General features: G+C 50.2%; 5 protein-coding genes across 5 annotated transcripts; 2 read left to right on the top strand and 3 right to left on the bottom strand.

Annotated features, from left to right (window-relative positions):
* Positions 1 to 5: 5 nt before the first annotated feature.
* On the bottom strand, positions 6 to 676 carry Pmar_PMAR018642 (hypothetical protein; the record flags this gene model as incomplete). Its single annotated transcript, XM_002778156.1, has 1 exon — positions 6 to 676. A coding segment is annotated over one exon (671 nt), but the record flags the coding sequence as incomplete, so codon positions are not given.
* A 1,872-nt stretch (positions 677 to 2,548) lies between these two features.
* Pmar_PMAR018641 (hypothetical protein) lies at positions 2,549 to 8,782 on the top strand (the record flags this gene model as incomplete). Its single annotated transcript, XM_002778155.1, has 30 exons — positions 2,549 to 2,908; positions 2,964 to 3,210; positions 3,255 to 3,388; positions 3,430 to 3,597; positions 3,644 to 3,774; positions 3,822 to 3,911; positions 3,958 to 4,118; positions 4,160 to 4,281; positions 4,331 to 4,392; positions 5,190 to 5,269; positions 5,735 to 5,781; positions 5,828 to 6,098; positions 6,219 to 6,376; positions 6,400 to 6,498; positions 6,550 to 6,600; positions 6,775 to 6,825; positions 6,875 to 6,928; positions 6,977 to 7,077; positions 7,118 to 7,193; positions 7,241 to 7,396; positions 7,445 to 7,487; positions 7,532 to 7,611; positions 7,657 to 7,737; positions 7,779 to 7,844; positions 7,889 to 8,009; positions 8,052 to 8,096; positions 8,143 to 8,296; positions 8,341 to 8,392; positions 8,434 to 8,512; positions 8,556 to 8,782. Exons 1-30 carry the CDS (start codon positions 2,573 to 2,575, stop codon positions 8,780 to 8,782), a joined length of 3,543 nt encoding a protein of 1,180 aa, XP_002778201.1. The 5' UTR covers positions 2,549 to 2,572.
* Positions 8,783 to 9,724: 942 nt separating this feature from the next.
* Pmar_PMAR018640 (hypothetical protein) lies at positions 9,725 to 10,790 on the bottom strand (the record flags this gene model as incomplete). Its single annotated transcript, XM_002778154.1, has 3 exons — positions 9,725 to 9,924; positions 9,971 to 10,136; positions 10,188 to 10,790. 3 exons carry the CDS (start codon positions 10,788 to 10,790, stop codon positions 9,725 to 9,727), a joined length of 969 nt encoding a protein of 322 aa, XP_002778200.1.
* Positions 10,791 to 11,293: 503 nt separating this feature from the next.
* Positions 11,294 to 11,446, bottom strand: Pmar_PMAR018639 (hypothetical protein; the record flags this gene model as incomplete). The annotated part of the gene is made up of 1 exon (XM_002778153.1): positions 11,294 to 11,446. A coding segment is annotated over one exon (153 nt), but the record flags the coding sequence as incomplete, so codon positions are not given.
* A 283-nt stretch (positions 11,447 to 11,729) lies between these two features.
* On the top strand, positions 11,730 to 13,594 carry Pmar_PMAR018638 (cAMP-dependent protein kinase type I-beta regulatory subunit, putative; the record flags this gene model as incomplete). The annotated part of the gene is made up of 13 exons (XM_002778152.1): positions 11,730 to 11,777; positions 11,831 to 11,878; positions 11,924 to 12,073; positions 12,117 to 12,169; positions 12,316 to 12,412; positions 12,502 to 12,615; positions 12,676 to 12,765; positions 12,890 to 13,005; positions 13,053 to 13,145; positions 13,199 to 13,352; positions 13,396 to 13,444; positions 13,489 to 13,526; positions 13,574 to 13,594. 13 exons carry the CDS (start codon positions 11,730 to 11,732, stop codon positions 13,592 to 13,594), a joined length of 1,071 nt encoding a protein of 356 aa, XP_002778198.1.
* Positions 13,595 to 15,453: the final 1,859 nt, after the last annotated feature.

Below are 15,453 nucleotides of genomic sequence, written 5' to 3'. Positions count from 1 at the left end.
CGTACTCCTCCAGGGCCCGCTTCAAGATGGCCATGAACTGACTGACATGACCCTTCCCGTCCCAAGATAAGGCGTGGAACTTCTCCAGGGCCTCGTCGGGACGAATCAGGTCAAAGAGTTGTAACATCATCTCTCGATCAGCAGCAAAGTCCTTCTTGCCAGCGTTCTCATCCCAAGTGTCAAAATAGGAATCCCTGAAGAAGCTACCCAATCTCTCGGCCATCATGTGCTCGTTCCAACCGGCCGCCCTGGCATCCGCCTCGAACCTTCGGAACCAGATCCTTAGGTCGGAGACTCCATCATATCTTTCCGGCATCTGGGCGGTCACCACTTGCAACGTCTGACCAGTGAGGAGAGGCGCCAACATGCCTCTCGTCTGTGATAACTCGGTCTGCTTGTTGTCCTCAGCCGACTCAGTAACCATACTTTGATGCTTCAGTGTTGGGGTCGCTTGAGGGGGTGACCTTTCCTCTAACACGCGGTTATACTCTTCAACTGAACGCCTCGCCATCTCGGCCGCCTGCTTAGCCGCTGCCTCACCCAACTCAGCACGAATGAACTCGTCATAGGCCTCCTCAGCTGCCTCCTCAGGATCACGACGCACCAAGGGGGCCCGAGGGCCCTCCCCCTCCGCTCGGGGCGGAGTGGGGGTAGAACCAGAAGCTGAACCAACCATCTCGTAGTTGTAATCGTTCGTAACAAGGAGCTGCTACCAAAAAGGTGTCGGGGTATCGGTTGATGAACTCTAAGAACAACACAACAAGGGAACTCGAGCTAGAGCAACCAATACTACGACCCTAAGACAATAACAATAAGCGCACTACCTGCACTTAAGTTCTGTACGAATACCACAGACTTAGCAGCACAGTAATCGATATTGGGCTCATTCGCTATACTGAGGAAGGCGAAGGTTTGATGAGATTACAAGGGTGCAGGCAAACTGGACCCACAACACACGGCGACGCCGTGACGGCGTGACCCATGATGTCGATGTCCACGCACGAGCGACATGATGTTCATTGAAGCACACGGCTGTCTGTATCATTCCACTTGTGTGCTCTCCAGCGTGCCAATAACAGGTTTCACTTCGGTAGATTCAAGTACGGTTTTCGGTTTCGTATGTTTTTCCTATTGACGACCTCTGTCGACTCCGACGCTCTGCTGGAGCTTGTCAAACTACCTCTCAGAGGAGTGGCATTCAGCAAGGTTCGATGATGGTAGAAGAAGGATGGAGATACCATCATCTTCCTGCGCTCGAAAATTCTTTGATTCCCTGCGGATATTCTTTGAGCATTGTCTTGCTATGGTTCAGTTTGCAGTCCGACCTAGCACTCCACGGAGTACCACGGGCAGAGAAGACAGGCCATAACGTACTGACACTCAACGTGTCTTTGAAGTCAATGCCGTCGAGGTACACGAGGAAGTAGTGAAACCCTCAGCACATCTTTTTCAGACGTCCATAACTCAGTCTATCGCCTCCTCCACCGCTGAGCTCGCTGAGAGTAAAGCCACGACAACTGGGTGGTGGGCATCTACAACGCAGCGGAGGAAGCATTCTCATATCGGACCTCACGGAACAGTGGTTGTCGGAGTGTTTGGATGGGAGAGGTCTTTCTATGGCGAAGTGAGTTTACCTGCCTCGAGGTGATTTGTGAGGACCTCGCGCTGATCTCGGGAGCGTTCGTTGCCCTGCTTATCCCCTAGCAAAAGTCAACGACGGATGTTGATGGCGGTTCACAGTGATCGGGCATTGCCCCGATCAGCACCCTCTATGCTGAGCCTCATCGGCTGGACTCTTGCTGGAACCCTTCAGTGAGGATCTTGCTGTTTGTTTAAGATACGCAACTTGTTCCATTCGAACAGGGGAAATCAGTATTTGGCAGGACGAACACATGAGCCTAGTTTTAGATGGAGTCACTCGTCTTCGAGATTGCGGCGCCTCGTACAGGGTTGTTGCTACTTGTCTCGACACTAGGATAGGCCTCACCTTGATGACGGAGGTAGAGATGGTCGTTGTTCGATGCTCCATGCACACTGTCGTACAGGACGCTTCGTTCGAGCTTGAAGGGCACACATGTTACGTGGAAACAAATTTAATATCCTCAGCTGAGCTCAGGAGTTTCCAAGGTTACGTTATTGAGACTCATACGCACGACTGAGCATAGAGATGTGCAAAAACCAACAATTTCCTCAGATTTCTATGGACACCGACGCGAGTGAATTATTATATGCATTGTTTTTCCCTTAGCGGTAACAACAATGTAAAGTAATAGTGGGAAACAACCACCTCTTGAACAGTGGGTGTCCCAACTGGACAGGGAGAGTTCGATGGACACTGATAGAGTCACTCTTGATCCTATCTGCTTCGTGTCTCCTTTATCTGTATTGTAAAATGTCTCAACAGTCCAGCTTGATTCTTCATGCATCGCTCACCGAACTGCGCATTGTCGTCTCCTGTGCCTCTACCATGGACTCACCGTTTCCTCGTTGTCTCTCGCTCTCACACTGAACGTTGCGTTCCGAGACCTTGGATACGGTGGCTCCTCCTCTGTAGGCCTTCTTCTTCTTTTGAATGTTTCATGCTGCACTTCTCCCCTTATTGGGAGCGGCCGTGATCACCGTCCAGGCCGAGGTGAGTCTCAAGTTTGGTAGTATCAGCGAGCACGGACGGGACATAGTTGATACCGCTCGAGAACGAGGCCACTTCACCATCACAGGACTCCCCATTGAGTTCTTGACTGCAAGAGCTCACCTATCACACGCTTTGGTCAACGATTGTAACGAGTCGGTGTTTGGATTCTCCGACGAAACGAAGCGAACGCTTGCCTTATATGCGGGAGAAGCTTCCCAAGTGCCGAGTTGCTTGTCCATGCCTGACGTTCGATCTGTGGATGAATTGATGCGAACAGTGGGGCTTTGCTGAGCACAGCTTTTTTCATCTGTATTGATGCTGTGAATGGCAGGTAACCCACAGCTTGGCTAGGCTTCTAGATGAGACCTTGTTCTTGGGCGTAACGGACACTGCTGTGACGTTGGAGGGAGGGCAGCGGTTGTCGACTGTCTCGGAAATCGTCTCAGTAGATGGTGGTAGACATCATCTAGACCATTGGAACGTATATAGTGTCCCTGAGGACGCCACTGCATCCCGAGGAGTGCAAGTGGAGATGCATGCTGATATGGGACTATTTCTGTTATTGTCCCTGCCTCCCGGTGAGTTACTTCTCTGTACGTAGAGATCGGATGTATTCTGCCAGGTGACAGAAGCCTTCAATTTGAAGAAGGAGTGGTATCAATCCCAGATGATGGTGATGCTCTGGTGGTTATCTTCGGCGAGGCTTTAAAGTCGTGGATGGCCTCGACAGTTGACATCATGGCAGCTCGCCATAGGGTGCGCCATCGTGTAGCAATAGATTCACACTTCTACGTCAGGTGGCAATACCCGTCTCCAATGGGAGTCAGCCACGAGTCGTCTTCGGTCGGATGATGATGGCACCGCCTACGGCTCTTAACTCGGCAGGAGTATCTTATCAGCAGTTCTTCATGGCCCCTCAAGCCTTCCAGTCTAGACGTATGCTCAGTCAGTGCGCAGCAGGCCAGGTACTCGTGCTCCTATGGGCTCGTGCTCGCTGGGAAAGAGCCTCAGGTCTACTGTTGGCTGCGTTGTATGACTCCACCAGAGGGTTGTCCTGCTGAGAACGCCGTTTGTTGGGACTTCCGAAAGATGGATCTGTGTGATATGACCCCGGGCAAGATGCAGCCGGATTGTGCATTGAGGTAGTATTCCCAGTATCTATCTGATTAGACATCTCTTGTGTGCGTAGGTGCCCAGCAGGGATTGTTACCGCTGGAGAATTCGCCAAGGACGAGCCTTTTTGTGAGGGCTCTACCGACATGGTCATGTCTGGCCTCCAGTGAGTCCTCTCATCGCTATGCAGTCGTACACGTGGTGGCGTACAGGTTTCTGTGGTCGCGAAATCGCCATTGTATCATCCTCTTTTTCCCGTTCATAGTATTGGATTCTCCACTCAAGTTCTTCCTCGGAATGATAGCGGTCTTCTGTATTGGTGTTCTCGCCGAGGGAGCTCTACGGCTAAGAAAAGGGGTCGAGAATGCTCTTGGTATGCCACTGTCCCCTGCGGCCCTCCATCGTCTGAGCTAGGTCCTAGGCGATCATCCGCCCGAGGGAAGCTCATCCTTATAGTGTTATTCTCTATCAATCTCATATTGGCCTATATGGCTATGCTCGTCGCGATGACTTACTCGGGGGAACTCTTTCTCACGGTAGTATCACTGCCTGCATTCATTGGCTCGGTGCGTTAGCAACAGTCAGGTAATCCTCGGAGTGGCTGTTGGGCGAATACTCCCGACCAGTGATGAACCTACAGGATACAGGTAATACCTGTTATACACGTACCGGATAATAACCATAATTCCACAGTCATCATGGAACTCTAGTTTTAAGGTGGCAACTATGGAATGTTCAGACAGGGTGTCCTGAGAAACCCTTAAATAGCTTTTAGGGCAAGTTCAATTTCGCGAGAAATCCTATACCATTCGAAAGCTCTTGTGAATGGCTTCCAGACGTTATCAGAGTTGTTGGAAGACCCGCCGAAACTTACGAGAAATTCAAATTTTACGCTCATCAAAAAAGGCTTACAATGTAACAGGTCGCACATTGGTGTTATTTCACTCGGGTAATAACTGCATAACGCTGCATGACCTCTTTTCATAGATTGATTGAAACATTTTGCGGAACTAACCTTTACTCATTCAAGAAACAAATTTTCTTTATATTTATATAGGTAACTGTAGCTTCTTGTATGAGCCAACGACTCCATATTATACCAACATTTCGCCAATAAGATTAACCGCTCAGTATTACCGTCACCCACATCTACCTATTATGGTAGATGAACTCATCGAAGTCGCACATCCAAAGCATTGGAGTGAACTAAACCTCCGAGTGGATGCGGTATACGTATCATCATCACGGTTTAGGGTTTTGTCAAGAGTACTCTTGTGAACGAAAGGAAATCACTACATAAGTGATCCTGTTCGAGTACAGTCGACAAACATAATATCAATAGACGGGGCATAACACAAGGGTGATGTCTAGGAAGTGCGGTATGCCAGTGTCACAATTCGTGTCCCGTCCATAATCCCATCGCCTCACTGCAGAATCATCTCAGGATTGATGAAGCCGATCCCTGCTGTGCCGCCATCTCATCAAACGACATGGACCCTCCCCTGATGGTAGAGCCAGCGGGCAGTAGGCGTCGATTGAGCGGTCCTGACGAGGGGGTTCATCAGTATCTTGTAGCGGGATCGGATTCAGAGGTGCTCACCTTTTTTGGTATAATCCCGTCATACATATCTCGGATCAGGTATCTGCAGCGCGGAATATTTTACAACGGAAACGGTTGGAGCCTTAGGGGCCCGTGGACTAGCGCTACCGCAACGAACTTTGTAGTTTTTCGAATTCGGGCGCACTCGTTTCTGGAGGCACTTTGCCCCTCACCTGAGTTCAGTTTAGTGTCAATTCGGCCCCCGGCATTCATAACCCTGTCCAGCACTATGTTCTATCGTCCTAACTCCTTTTTAAACAATACCTCGGGCCACCCGGTTCAGCATTATCACTCAACTGGCTTGCAGTATCCGCAGCAACAGCAGCAGCAACAACAACAACCTGGTCGAATGGTTGTTCGAAACGTCTCCGGACAGGTTCCCAATTCAGGCTACGTCATGGGGCAGTACACGCCCGTAGGAGCTAGTGCAGCAGGAGTAGGTCGGCTTCGAGATTAGAGCGGGCACTGTCGCGGTGTCTTAGAGCAACATGTCATCAGTCAATAACGTCTCACAGCAGCAGCATCACCACACTGCTAACCACCTCTCGCCGAGACCATCACAGTTTGTCCAGCAGCAACAACAACTGCCGCAGTACACTAATGCTGCTGGCTCGGCGCCCAGCCATCAGCACACTCCCTTACAAAACACCAATAACAGTATGGGCCAACCCCCAAGGGTTCAAGTTGTTAATCAGCGTGCTACGGTAACTCGGAGAGGAGAGCGTATGCATCCTTATCTGGCTTGTATTCAGAGTACGAACATGTCAAACCTTGAGCAGAGTGTAGCCCATGGAGCTCGTCCGCATCAGCAGGCTGCTTTTAGAGGCATTAGCATCTCTCGCTGGGCCAACGTGTAGTACTTCATCATTTCAGTCGAGTCTCCTGGTCGTGTACAGCAGCACACTGGGCCGACCCAGGCTGAGGTGGATAAGATTCACACTGAGCTCGTTGCATTGGGAGAGAAGCTCCAAGCAACGACCGAGAAGTTGAGGGAAAAGGAAGAGGCGAGTTACATTCATGGTGGCACTCTCGTGGTGGATTCGAAGCGTTTCAGGAAGGAAGAAAGCTGAGCGCAGAGCTAGACAATTACAAAGTGAGCGAGGGGCACTTCAAAGCGGCCCTGTCCAAGCTACGGACGGAGAATGAGTCCCTCGTGAGACTGATTAACCTATTTCGTGGCGCAGTGACAGAGTTCGGCCATCAGGTATCGGCTGCGGCGGCTAGTCGTGCACCCGACCCAAAGATTGCAGACTTGGTGAGCATACTGTCTCTCTGGTACTTCTGCAAACTCCACTCTCTGTAGAATCGGAAGCTAGAGAGCCGGACAGCTGAATTGAAGCGAGTCCAGAGCGAACTCAATTCTTCAGAGGAAAAAGCTCGTCGGGTAGAATCGAACTCGGGTCCTCATATTCTAATATTTATTTATCAGACGAAGCATGACCTCGAGGAGACCATGGGAACATTGAGGGAGACTAAGCAGGTGGGGCCCTGGGGCTCCTCTATGGTTTACTGATGCATTTTGCCCTCAGCAATTGGCGTCACTCAAGGCTCACTTAGAGCAGCAGAGCCAGCTGGTGACGCAGGTAAGTTGTGGTCGCTAGGTTCATCTCACTCGTAAATCTGATGTATAGGAGCAGACGATGCTGGTCAGTGAGACGGAAGCACAGCGAGGCCATATTGCGAAGCTCGAACAGGCCCTCCAGGAGGCGGCCCAGGAGAACGAGATGCTGCAGTGAGGATGGGTGCTTATGATAAACGGTACTGTCCTGCAGGGTCGAGCTCAACTCCACGACTACGGACAGGTCGGAGTTAAAGAGAATTCATGAGCAACTCCGCAACACTGAGAAGGTAGTTCAGTTTTAGAGAGCGTGTTTATAGTGACGCTGAGGTCATAGGAACGGGACGCTGCTGTGACGGCTAGAGACGCTGTGGTTGACAGAGAGAGCGCACTGAGGCTAGACTTGGAGGCTGCTAGGAAGGAAGCTAGGCAGGCACTTCAGAGAGCTGAGCTGGCTGAAGTGAAAGCGGAAGGGCGTGTATACAAGGAAGATGTAACGTACAACGTGGTGACGCAATAATGCGGCTATGTGAGGCTTCAGGTCATCAAGACCTCCAACCTGTCCCACTTGAAGCAAAACACGGGTAGGTGGACAACTACTGGGGCGTTGATACTTGTGCTGGCGTAGACGGGAGCGGTAGCGATGGTGGCGAGAGCAGTGCCGCGGCTATGGTGCGGAAGAATAGGGAGCTGGAAGGGCTCCAGGAGGTTGGTTCATGCAGTTTCTATTGGTGGTTATGTTGTGTATTTCAGCAATTGGAAACGGCTCGGGATGAGATCGCCCACATGCAAGAGGAGAGAGCTGAGCTCAAGAGAGCACGAAGGGAGGCGGAGGTAGGGGTAAGTGGCGAATCCCCGAGGGATTGGAAGTTCAGGAAAAACTGGAGAATATCAACATAACAGTAACGGAGGCGACTAGCAAGAATAAGATTGTTAGCAAAGTGGGATGCGGCTCGTCAGTCCATAAGGAAAATCGTTGTGCTAGCTACACGCTGAAGTGAGCGACCTCAAGAGGGAGATTGCCAGACTACAAGAGGAGCTGGCACGGTGCAAAGAGATGCCCAGGAAGAAAGAGAACAGATCTACTGACTTCAACGTTGGAAGCAGTAGTCTATGTTGTTGATCTGAAATAGTGACATTATATGTAGGTGTGAAGTCCAAGTATCTCAGTGTGGCTGGGCCGGCGGATACGAGTGAGCCAAGGCAGCTATAGAAACGTCCTGGAACATTTTCTCACAGATGCTACACTGAACGATCTCGAGGTCGGACGGTACAGCAAAATCAGCGGCAGCCCATTCGCCGAGTCGCCGATGCCTCATAAGGCCCAACGTGCCTTCCCGAGCGAGAGCACTCTGATGAAATCCCCCGTTTCAGCGAAGAAACTCGGTGGCAGGTAACAAAACGGTCTGTATTTATCTCTGGTATATCCTCTCTCAGAGACAGTAGTGGCGGTAGAAAGTCGAAAGAATCTCCCGTGAAGATCGTCAGGGTGAGTTATTCGGTAACTTTGGGAGATGGGTGAATTTCCAGGCTCGAGGACTGCTGAATAACCTTACCGAGAGCGACCCAATAGTTTCAAAAGCACTAGTGGATCATCGCGAGACTGATGGTGAGATGCCGCCCTGGGCAGTTCATGTGGGAACTCTGTACAGGCTTGTCGAAGGAAGAGTGCTACGGGTTGATTGAGAAGCTCCTAACAAATCACGAGATACCAGTCCGCGTCAAGAAGGTCACCTGCACTCAGGTTGGCGATAGGCATCAGTGGCAGGCAGAGCTCTCGGCTCAGGTTTTCCGCACAATCGTGGATGCGGTGTCTCAGCCGCCCCCCACAAATCTCCCCTCGAGTTTGGTATTGGACTATTGCAAGAAGGTGAAGTAAATACGGCCACCCATCTCCAACGACTTTCAGGTTCTCGAGAAAGTTATACATAGCAGCCAGTACGCGTGACATTCATTAATCAATCATGCAATAGCGTTCATGTTCATATTCTAACTTCAAATTCTCTCCCATTTCTCTTGCGTTGTGTAGTTTACTTCAAGTAAACAGTACAATGAGTAAACTTTACCTATTTTCAAGCTCAATTTGATCATGATGACGAGTCAAACACAGCCAAGGAATGTTCTTGACTCAGTCGAGCACGACAGTGCTTCTGAAACATGTCAGGATTCAAAGTCTGCATCCAAATGCACCGTCTCAGAACCTCTATCATTCAACATTGTCGAAGTCTACATGCGCGAACTCTGCCATTTCGACATCGATGTGACCATGATGCCACGAGCTTCCCAGTAGCCGATTCCTCCTCCAGCCTAGTAACCACCGCAGAAGTGGCAGCAACGCTTATAAATGTCTATCGGCAGACTCAGAATGCGTATCAGTGCCCGAGCCGCCAGCCGAGGCCTCTCACATGGGTACTTAAGTGGATGTGTAGGACATGCCGAGGGTGTCATGAGGGAAGGGGAGGAGAATACTCTCATCTCTACTGCATACGGCACGAGCACCTCCTGGACGCTTGATGGAGCTAACTCGGCAGGCTTCGATACTCTAGACTTGAGATTCTCTATCCAAACCATCTCCATCCTCATCGAAAATCCTCTTGGGACTCGGAGAAGTTTCATCGCGTTGTAGTAGGAAGTTTCTCACCCTGGCACTGAAAACTAATCCCGAAATCTCAGAAGGTGTTAAAATTCAGATTTAGTTAGCCTCGTCCGCCCAACTATGAACACAATAACTCAGCTCCTCTGATGCCAATTAACAGCTTCATGCACGTGTATTGTACCATTCATAGAACTGCTTCTTGCAGAAACCCCTCCGGTGCTTCCACTAGACAGGTGGTCTAGGGATGAGAGCCCCCCAGAGTCCGGTGTAGCTCCTGGAGCATTCTCGACATAGTGTGACGGGCCTCTGTGCTTCTTCGAAGACGCGCCGACAAATACCGCAAATAGCTGATCCGCAAGCATCGCAGTTGTATGCCGATCGACTGTTCGCACGGGAGCCGATGATCGGTAGGTTCGCAAACAGACCTGAGAGGAGCCCAAAATGATTGGAAACGATTCGAGATGTTGTTACCTTTCGGAGGGCCAACTAGGAACCCCTGCACACCACAATCACCACAGCTAGCAGCCAGGCGATCAGGAAAGCGAAATCGTGAAAAGGGTGTACGTATTTTAAGAGTCTCGGCCTGAGCCTCAGATGGGAGACGTTCTAAAACAGCCGCAACGCTGTCCTCATTCAACTGAAAAACGAGGCGTGAGCACATATATCATAGGGCGTCAAGGAAGCTCACCCGATCGGCCACCAGACCACTACAGACCACAGCCTCCAAGAGCCTCCTCTGTGCAGCTTCATTCGAATCTCCATCGAAGAGCTTCCCAATACCGAGGTTCACTGATGGGCTCAAGTTTACTAGCAAACCGAACATACGACTATCCCCTCTACAGAATGCCTCTCTAAGGACGTCTGGATCCGGGTCGCACTTGCCCAATAGGAGCATCGCCACGCGGTGGTTACCATTGACCACAGCATGCCTCAGAGCAGAAGACAGGAGATCCCCAGGCTCCTTCAATGCTCCCATCAAAGCTCCACAACACTTATAGTCACCCGTGACACTGCATTGACCCAATGCTTCCAGTATGGTCTCCGAAGCGAACGGCGATGGCTTCACGTCCAGTAGACACCGCATTACGTTCGAGTGCCCTATTACTCTCGCCAGAACGTTACACGGAAGCTTCTCTCGAGCCATCATGACGTGGTACTTGATTTCGCTCTCGTGTTTAACAGGATTTTCCAGAGCTTTATCGAGAGGGGTTATACCGAACTGAGAAGGCGTCGTGGCCTGAAGGGCGATGAATGCGTTCTGACTCTTGACAGACGTGATCGCAGCGGACATATTTTTTTCATAAACGACGAGGTGAGCAGAGACAAATTCACCACAAAATTTCGCGTCCAGTTTTCCATCAGATATGCGTCAACAGACCTCAGCATTCAAGTTTCAAGATATGCACCGTCCAGTTCCACGCATGAGCAAACAAAAAAGAAACAACGTGTTCGAGGGGTTGCATTGGTATGACGCGCCGACCTGTAAAGCGTGTGCCGTTATAGATGAAAATCCATAAGCAGAGCTTCTAAGGCCCCATCGTGTTTATGAGTGTACGTCGCATGAACGATACTCATCTCTTCTACAGCATTCCCCGTAGTGGATGAAAGAGTATTACATCTACTGTAGATCGACTCGGATGTATACGTCTCCAAGTCAGTGTAACTATATGTCTCACAGCACCCCCTTAGTGAGTGAGGATATTCCCCGAGTAGAGCTCTCATGATACAGGTGAACTGACTCCCACTGACTAGTGATTGCGTTACTACTATTCCCATGGACCCCTATACTACTACCTGTGCCTTCGAGACGGATATCCTCACTTGAGCAGCCTTTCTGGGGACCTCCACGACCACACTGTCGCTGTCTGCTATCTCACGAGTCGATTGTGCCTCATCGGAGGCCACGTTATCCCTTGGTGATAGTGCTATCGCATCGGCAAGGGACATGGGAATATTTACTAACCGTTAATGTACTGAGATGGACGATTGCAAGCCAAGTACGACATGTTGGCCTCTCAAAATAGAATAGCCCACAACACTAGTGTGTACATGACTGGTGAGGAATAGTGATTCGTGTTACACCATTGACCTTGCTCAAGACGGAGGTGTCGTCGAAGTGGCGATTTGATCGACGATCGTTTCCTGCATCTGTAGTGCAATTGACCGAAGTGCACGAAAAACGCATCGAAACCGCACTGCACAAGGTCACTTCATCACTTACAGCACAACCATGGGCTGTGGAGCATCGTCCGAACCGAGCAAGATACCTTCTGCTGAGGTAGGCTGAGCTCTCTGTCACGCTCTGCTCGTATCGCGTATTCCTTCAACAAGGTCGTCCAAGGCTCCACTGGTGGTAGCAATGGGTCACGCCTCGAAGTGGTACGCACCAGTTCTTCTACCTATTCGCATTGCCGTGCCCTTCAGCCTACTACCGAGAGACGACGCCGGTCCGGAGTATCAGCGCAGACGGTCTCTGAAGAGGACAGGAAGAACTGGGTGAAGCCGGTCAATGAGAAGGACGAGTCGACCCAGAAGATGCTCCGCGACATCATACGCACCAACGAGAGACTCCATGTACGCCGGCTCGCGAGGCTGATTATGCTGAATTCCTTCTTAGGTCCTTTTCGGTCACCTAGATGAGGAAGAAATCACGGACGTCATCATGGCCATGTAACGATTCTCACAATCTCCGTGTTCAGTTCCAACTTGAGATTCGATTTTGATCTGAACTCGCTGGTACCAACATTTCTGAGGTTATCCCTTCGAAGGTTGCATCATGCAGTTCAGTTTCTTGTGCCCTGTTTCTCCTGTGGTAGGTACCCGGGAAGCTTCAGTCCTGGAGACATTCTCATAAAGCAAGGAGATGAGGGTGATGCCTTCTGGATAGTCGAGAGTGGTCAATATGACATCTACGTCTATCGATCCCCTGAGGGCGATACGGCTCCTGCTGGCGATGATGTTCCTCTCGGTGACAAAGTGAGCCCCTCCGTAGTGGCTAGGAGTACCGTGGAGGTGTGCAGGTCCTGAGCTGTACGAAGGGTGCATGCTTTGGTGAGCTAGCCCTCATGTACAAGGCCCCTCGAGCGGCAACAGTGAAGTGTACAGAGGCCGGCAAGGTAAATGCGAACAGAGAAGAAGCACTTTCTTTGCTTTCAAACTCATTGTGGCATATTCAGACTTGGGGACTCGACCGTTTATCCTTCCAAATGATGGTCATTTCGGCCGAGTCGACTAAGAAGAAGAAGTACGAGGATTTCTTACGATCCGTAAGTGAGGACTAATTTGGTCAGTATCGCAGCTGTGCCATCCTCGAGGGCCAAGTGAACTGTTTAGTCTCATCTTAAGCCTCATTACGTTGGGGATGACTTCATTGTCATTCTCCCATGGCAGATGCCCATACTGAAGGATCTCAATCACTACGAGTTGTGCCAACTGTCGGACATGCTGGAGCCGAAAGAGCACAAGGCCGGAGATGTCCTCATGAAGCAAGGAGAGCCCGGCGATAAGTCCTCCCCCACATGCAGCGGGGAATCCTTCATAGTGCGTTGCTCAGCTTCTACATCCTCGAATCGGGAGAGGCTAAGGCTTGTCTGACTGGTGAGGATGGCAACGAGGTCGTCGCCAAAGTTTATAACACCCCTGGAGAGTAGGCTCTAAACGCATAACTTTGACGCTAGAATGGTCATACTACTCTTCCAGTTACTTTGGCGAGCTGGCTTTGTTGACTAAGGCCCCTAGGAAGGCTACAGTCTACGCGTCTGGTAAAGGCTGCCGAGTGTTGAGTCTCTCGAAGGAGAAATTCGACCGCGTTCTTGGGCCTATCAGACGCCGCTTGGAGGACAAGATGAGCGATGTAGCAGTGCGGGGCTGTGAGCTTTACAATTGGTGTATTTCAGTACCCTCAGTATGCGGACATCATTCAGCAACAGGCCGAGTGTGAGCCCGGTAGCGTCCCACCTCGGTTTCGGACGAAGGATAGTTCTTGTTAGGTTCTCCTAGCGACATGATAGGATCTTCTGACGACGAAGTAAGTGCAGGAGTACTATTAGTACACTCTCAAGATGGTTGCCTCAGGAGAGTAATCAAGCCCGCTGAACCCTGCAGAACAGGGTCTGAAAAAAACTGGTGTTTCAGAATGTTGAAGACTTTGTGGAGGAACCGTAGATGGAAACCTATTAACAACATGATATTGTCATGCGCATGATATGTCGATTATAGGTCGATTTGTTCTTGAACGTTGTGGTGTTATAGTCAAGCAAAGGGAAGAAGCCGGAGGAAACACCTTCAAATTCGATGATTTGCACAAAAAGACCCATTTTCTTCACTTTTTTCTCAACGTGTCGAACACTATTACACGCTATGGAGAACATGTGCACGGCTACACTGTTCTTGCAATGTAATCACCAACTCTATACGATGAATTATATGTGACGGGATAATGTTTGTACTGTAGAATCCAACCGGGCATGGAAAACGCTCTTTGGTGTTCTATATAAAGCCTTTCTTTATCGAGCCATCGATGACCCAATGACGAAAATCCATGAATTTTGTTTCGGTCCACCGTCGACCATGATTGAACACAAGATGCTGCTAGTCGTGGGAGTGAGCATATTCACTCGGGTCGACTTGGCGGGAAAAAGGGGGAGGTTGGGCTCTCTTACATTCAACTGGAAATTTGGTCCAGTGGGCCAGGCGTGATCATATTTAAACCTTTCTGTGTATTGCTGGTATCGCTGATGACCCCGGTTCGGAGCCTATTGATAGGTGGTCTCAATACGCTCAAGGCTGGAAGAGCACGAAACCTCGTTAGGTTCGTAGGCTACAACGATGTATCGGTTAACCTGGTCTCGCCCCTCGGTGGCATAGGCCGACAGCCTGTCCTGTTACTCGGCGTCAATATCAGCTTCATCAAAGGCTTCCTGGCGAGTGTGCATCATTGTCAGTACTCCTCTTGATCACACCCACCAGATCCTCTGCTCAGACTTGTCTCTGCGGCCCAATATGCGGCCATATATGCATGTATGAGAGTATCCAGATCTCCTAGCACAAAAACCGGAGAACTTCATCGCTCGCCATCGAGCACTCCAGTGACCCATGTATGCTGTCACCAATCCCTTGCCAAAACACAAAGCTTCCATACAGTTTCGTTTCTCGTTCCTGTTTCGTTTTTGCCTAGTGTCGAGTTAGTTTGGCCTCATAATTTAGTTAATTGAGACTAAATTGTAGTCTTAATTCACTTTCCCACTCTGTTGATCGCCCCAATCAACTTCCCATGGGAGATCCCCATTCCACAGCCGTTGGACACCCTCTACATGAACAACTATGTACCACTGAAATGTGCCTCGATGACGTCGATGGTCATGAGAGGAGGGAGCAGATTAATGTTCAACGTGACTCACGCTACGTTAGTCCCTGGGCCTCCTGTTGATTTGCAATGTGGGGCTCCTCCAACTGAAGCTAATACCATATACTGTGAGGGTAAAGGAGCCGAAGTTTTCCTCGTCGGAGGGAAGCCACGCGCCACACATCTTACAGGCTCCAGCTTGTCGCGGAGAGATTGGATTCGGTTTGTTTGAGTTCCCCTGCTGGAAAATCTCCACTGTCCGCTGCCTATCTCGTCACAGCCAGACTTGGGGAAATTCTGGATCCTGTTTGGAACACCACATCACCGTTCGAGCACGTCACATGCTGCACGTGGCGTAGATGTGTTGACCGCAGCATACTCACCGCGATTGGATGGGGGCATCTTCCAAAAGATGGGGCAAATTGCTTGAGAGAGGTCAATCGGCCCCGTCCTCTGCCACCCTGCGGAAAATCACCTTGAAAAGCTGTTGAAAATCCCGAATGCCAATTTGGCAATGCCGACGTAACCACTGTGGCCCTGCCATGTTTATGGTAACATTGTATTATACTCAACACCTGTTCTCAATCAGTGGCCATATATCCACCACAAT

This window comes from Perkinsus marinus (assembly GCF_000006405.1).
Source record: "Perkinsus marinus ATCC 50983 genomic scaffold scf_1104296950436, whole genome shotgun sequence".
NCBI classification, from domain to species: Eukaryota; Perkinsozoa; order Perkinsida; family Perkinsidae; genus Perkinsus; species Perkinsus marinus.
The sequence above is the reverse complement of the archived record's forward strand: the minus strand, read 5'-3'. Positions and strand labels throughout refer to the sequence as shown.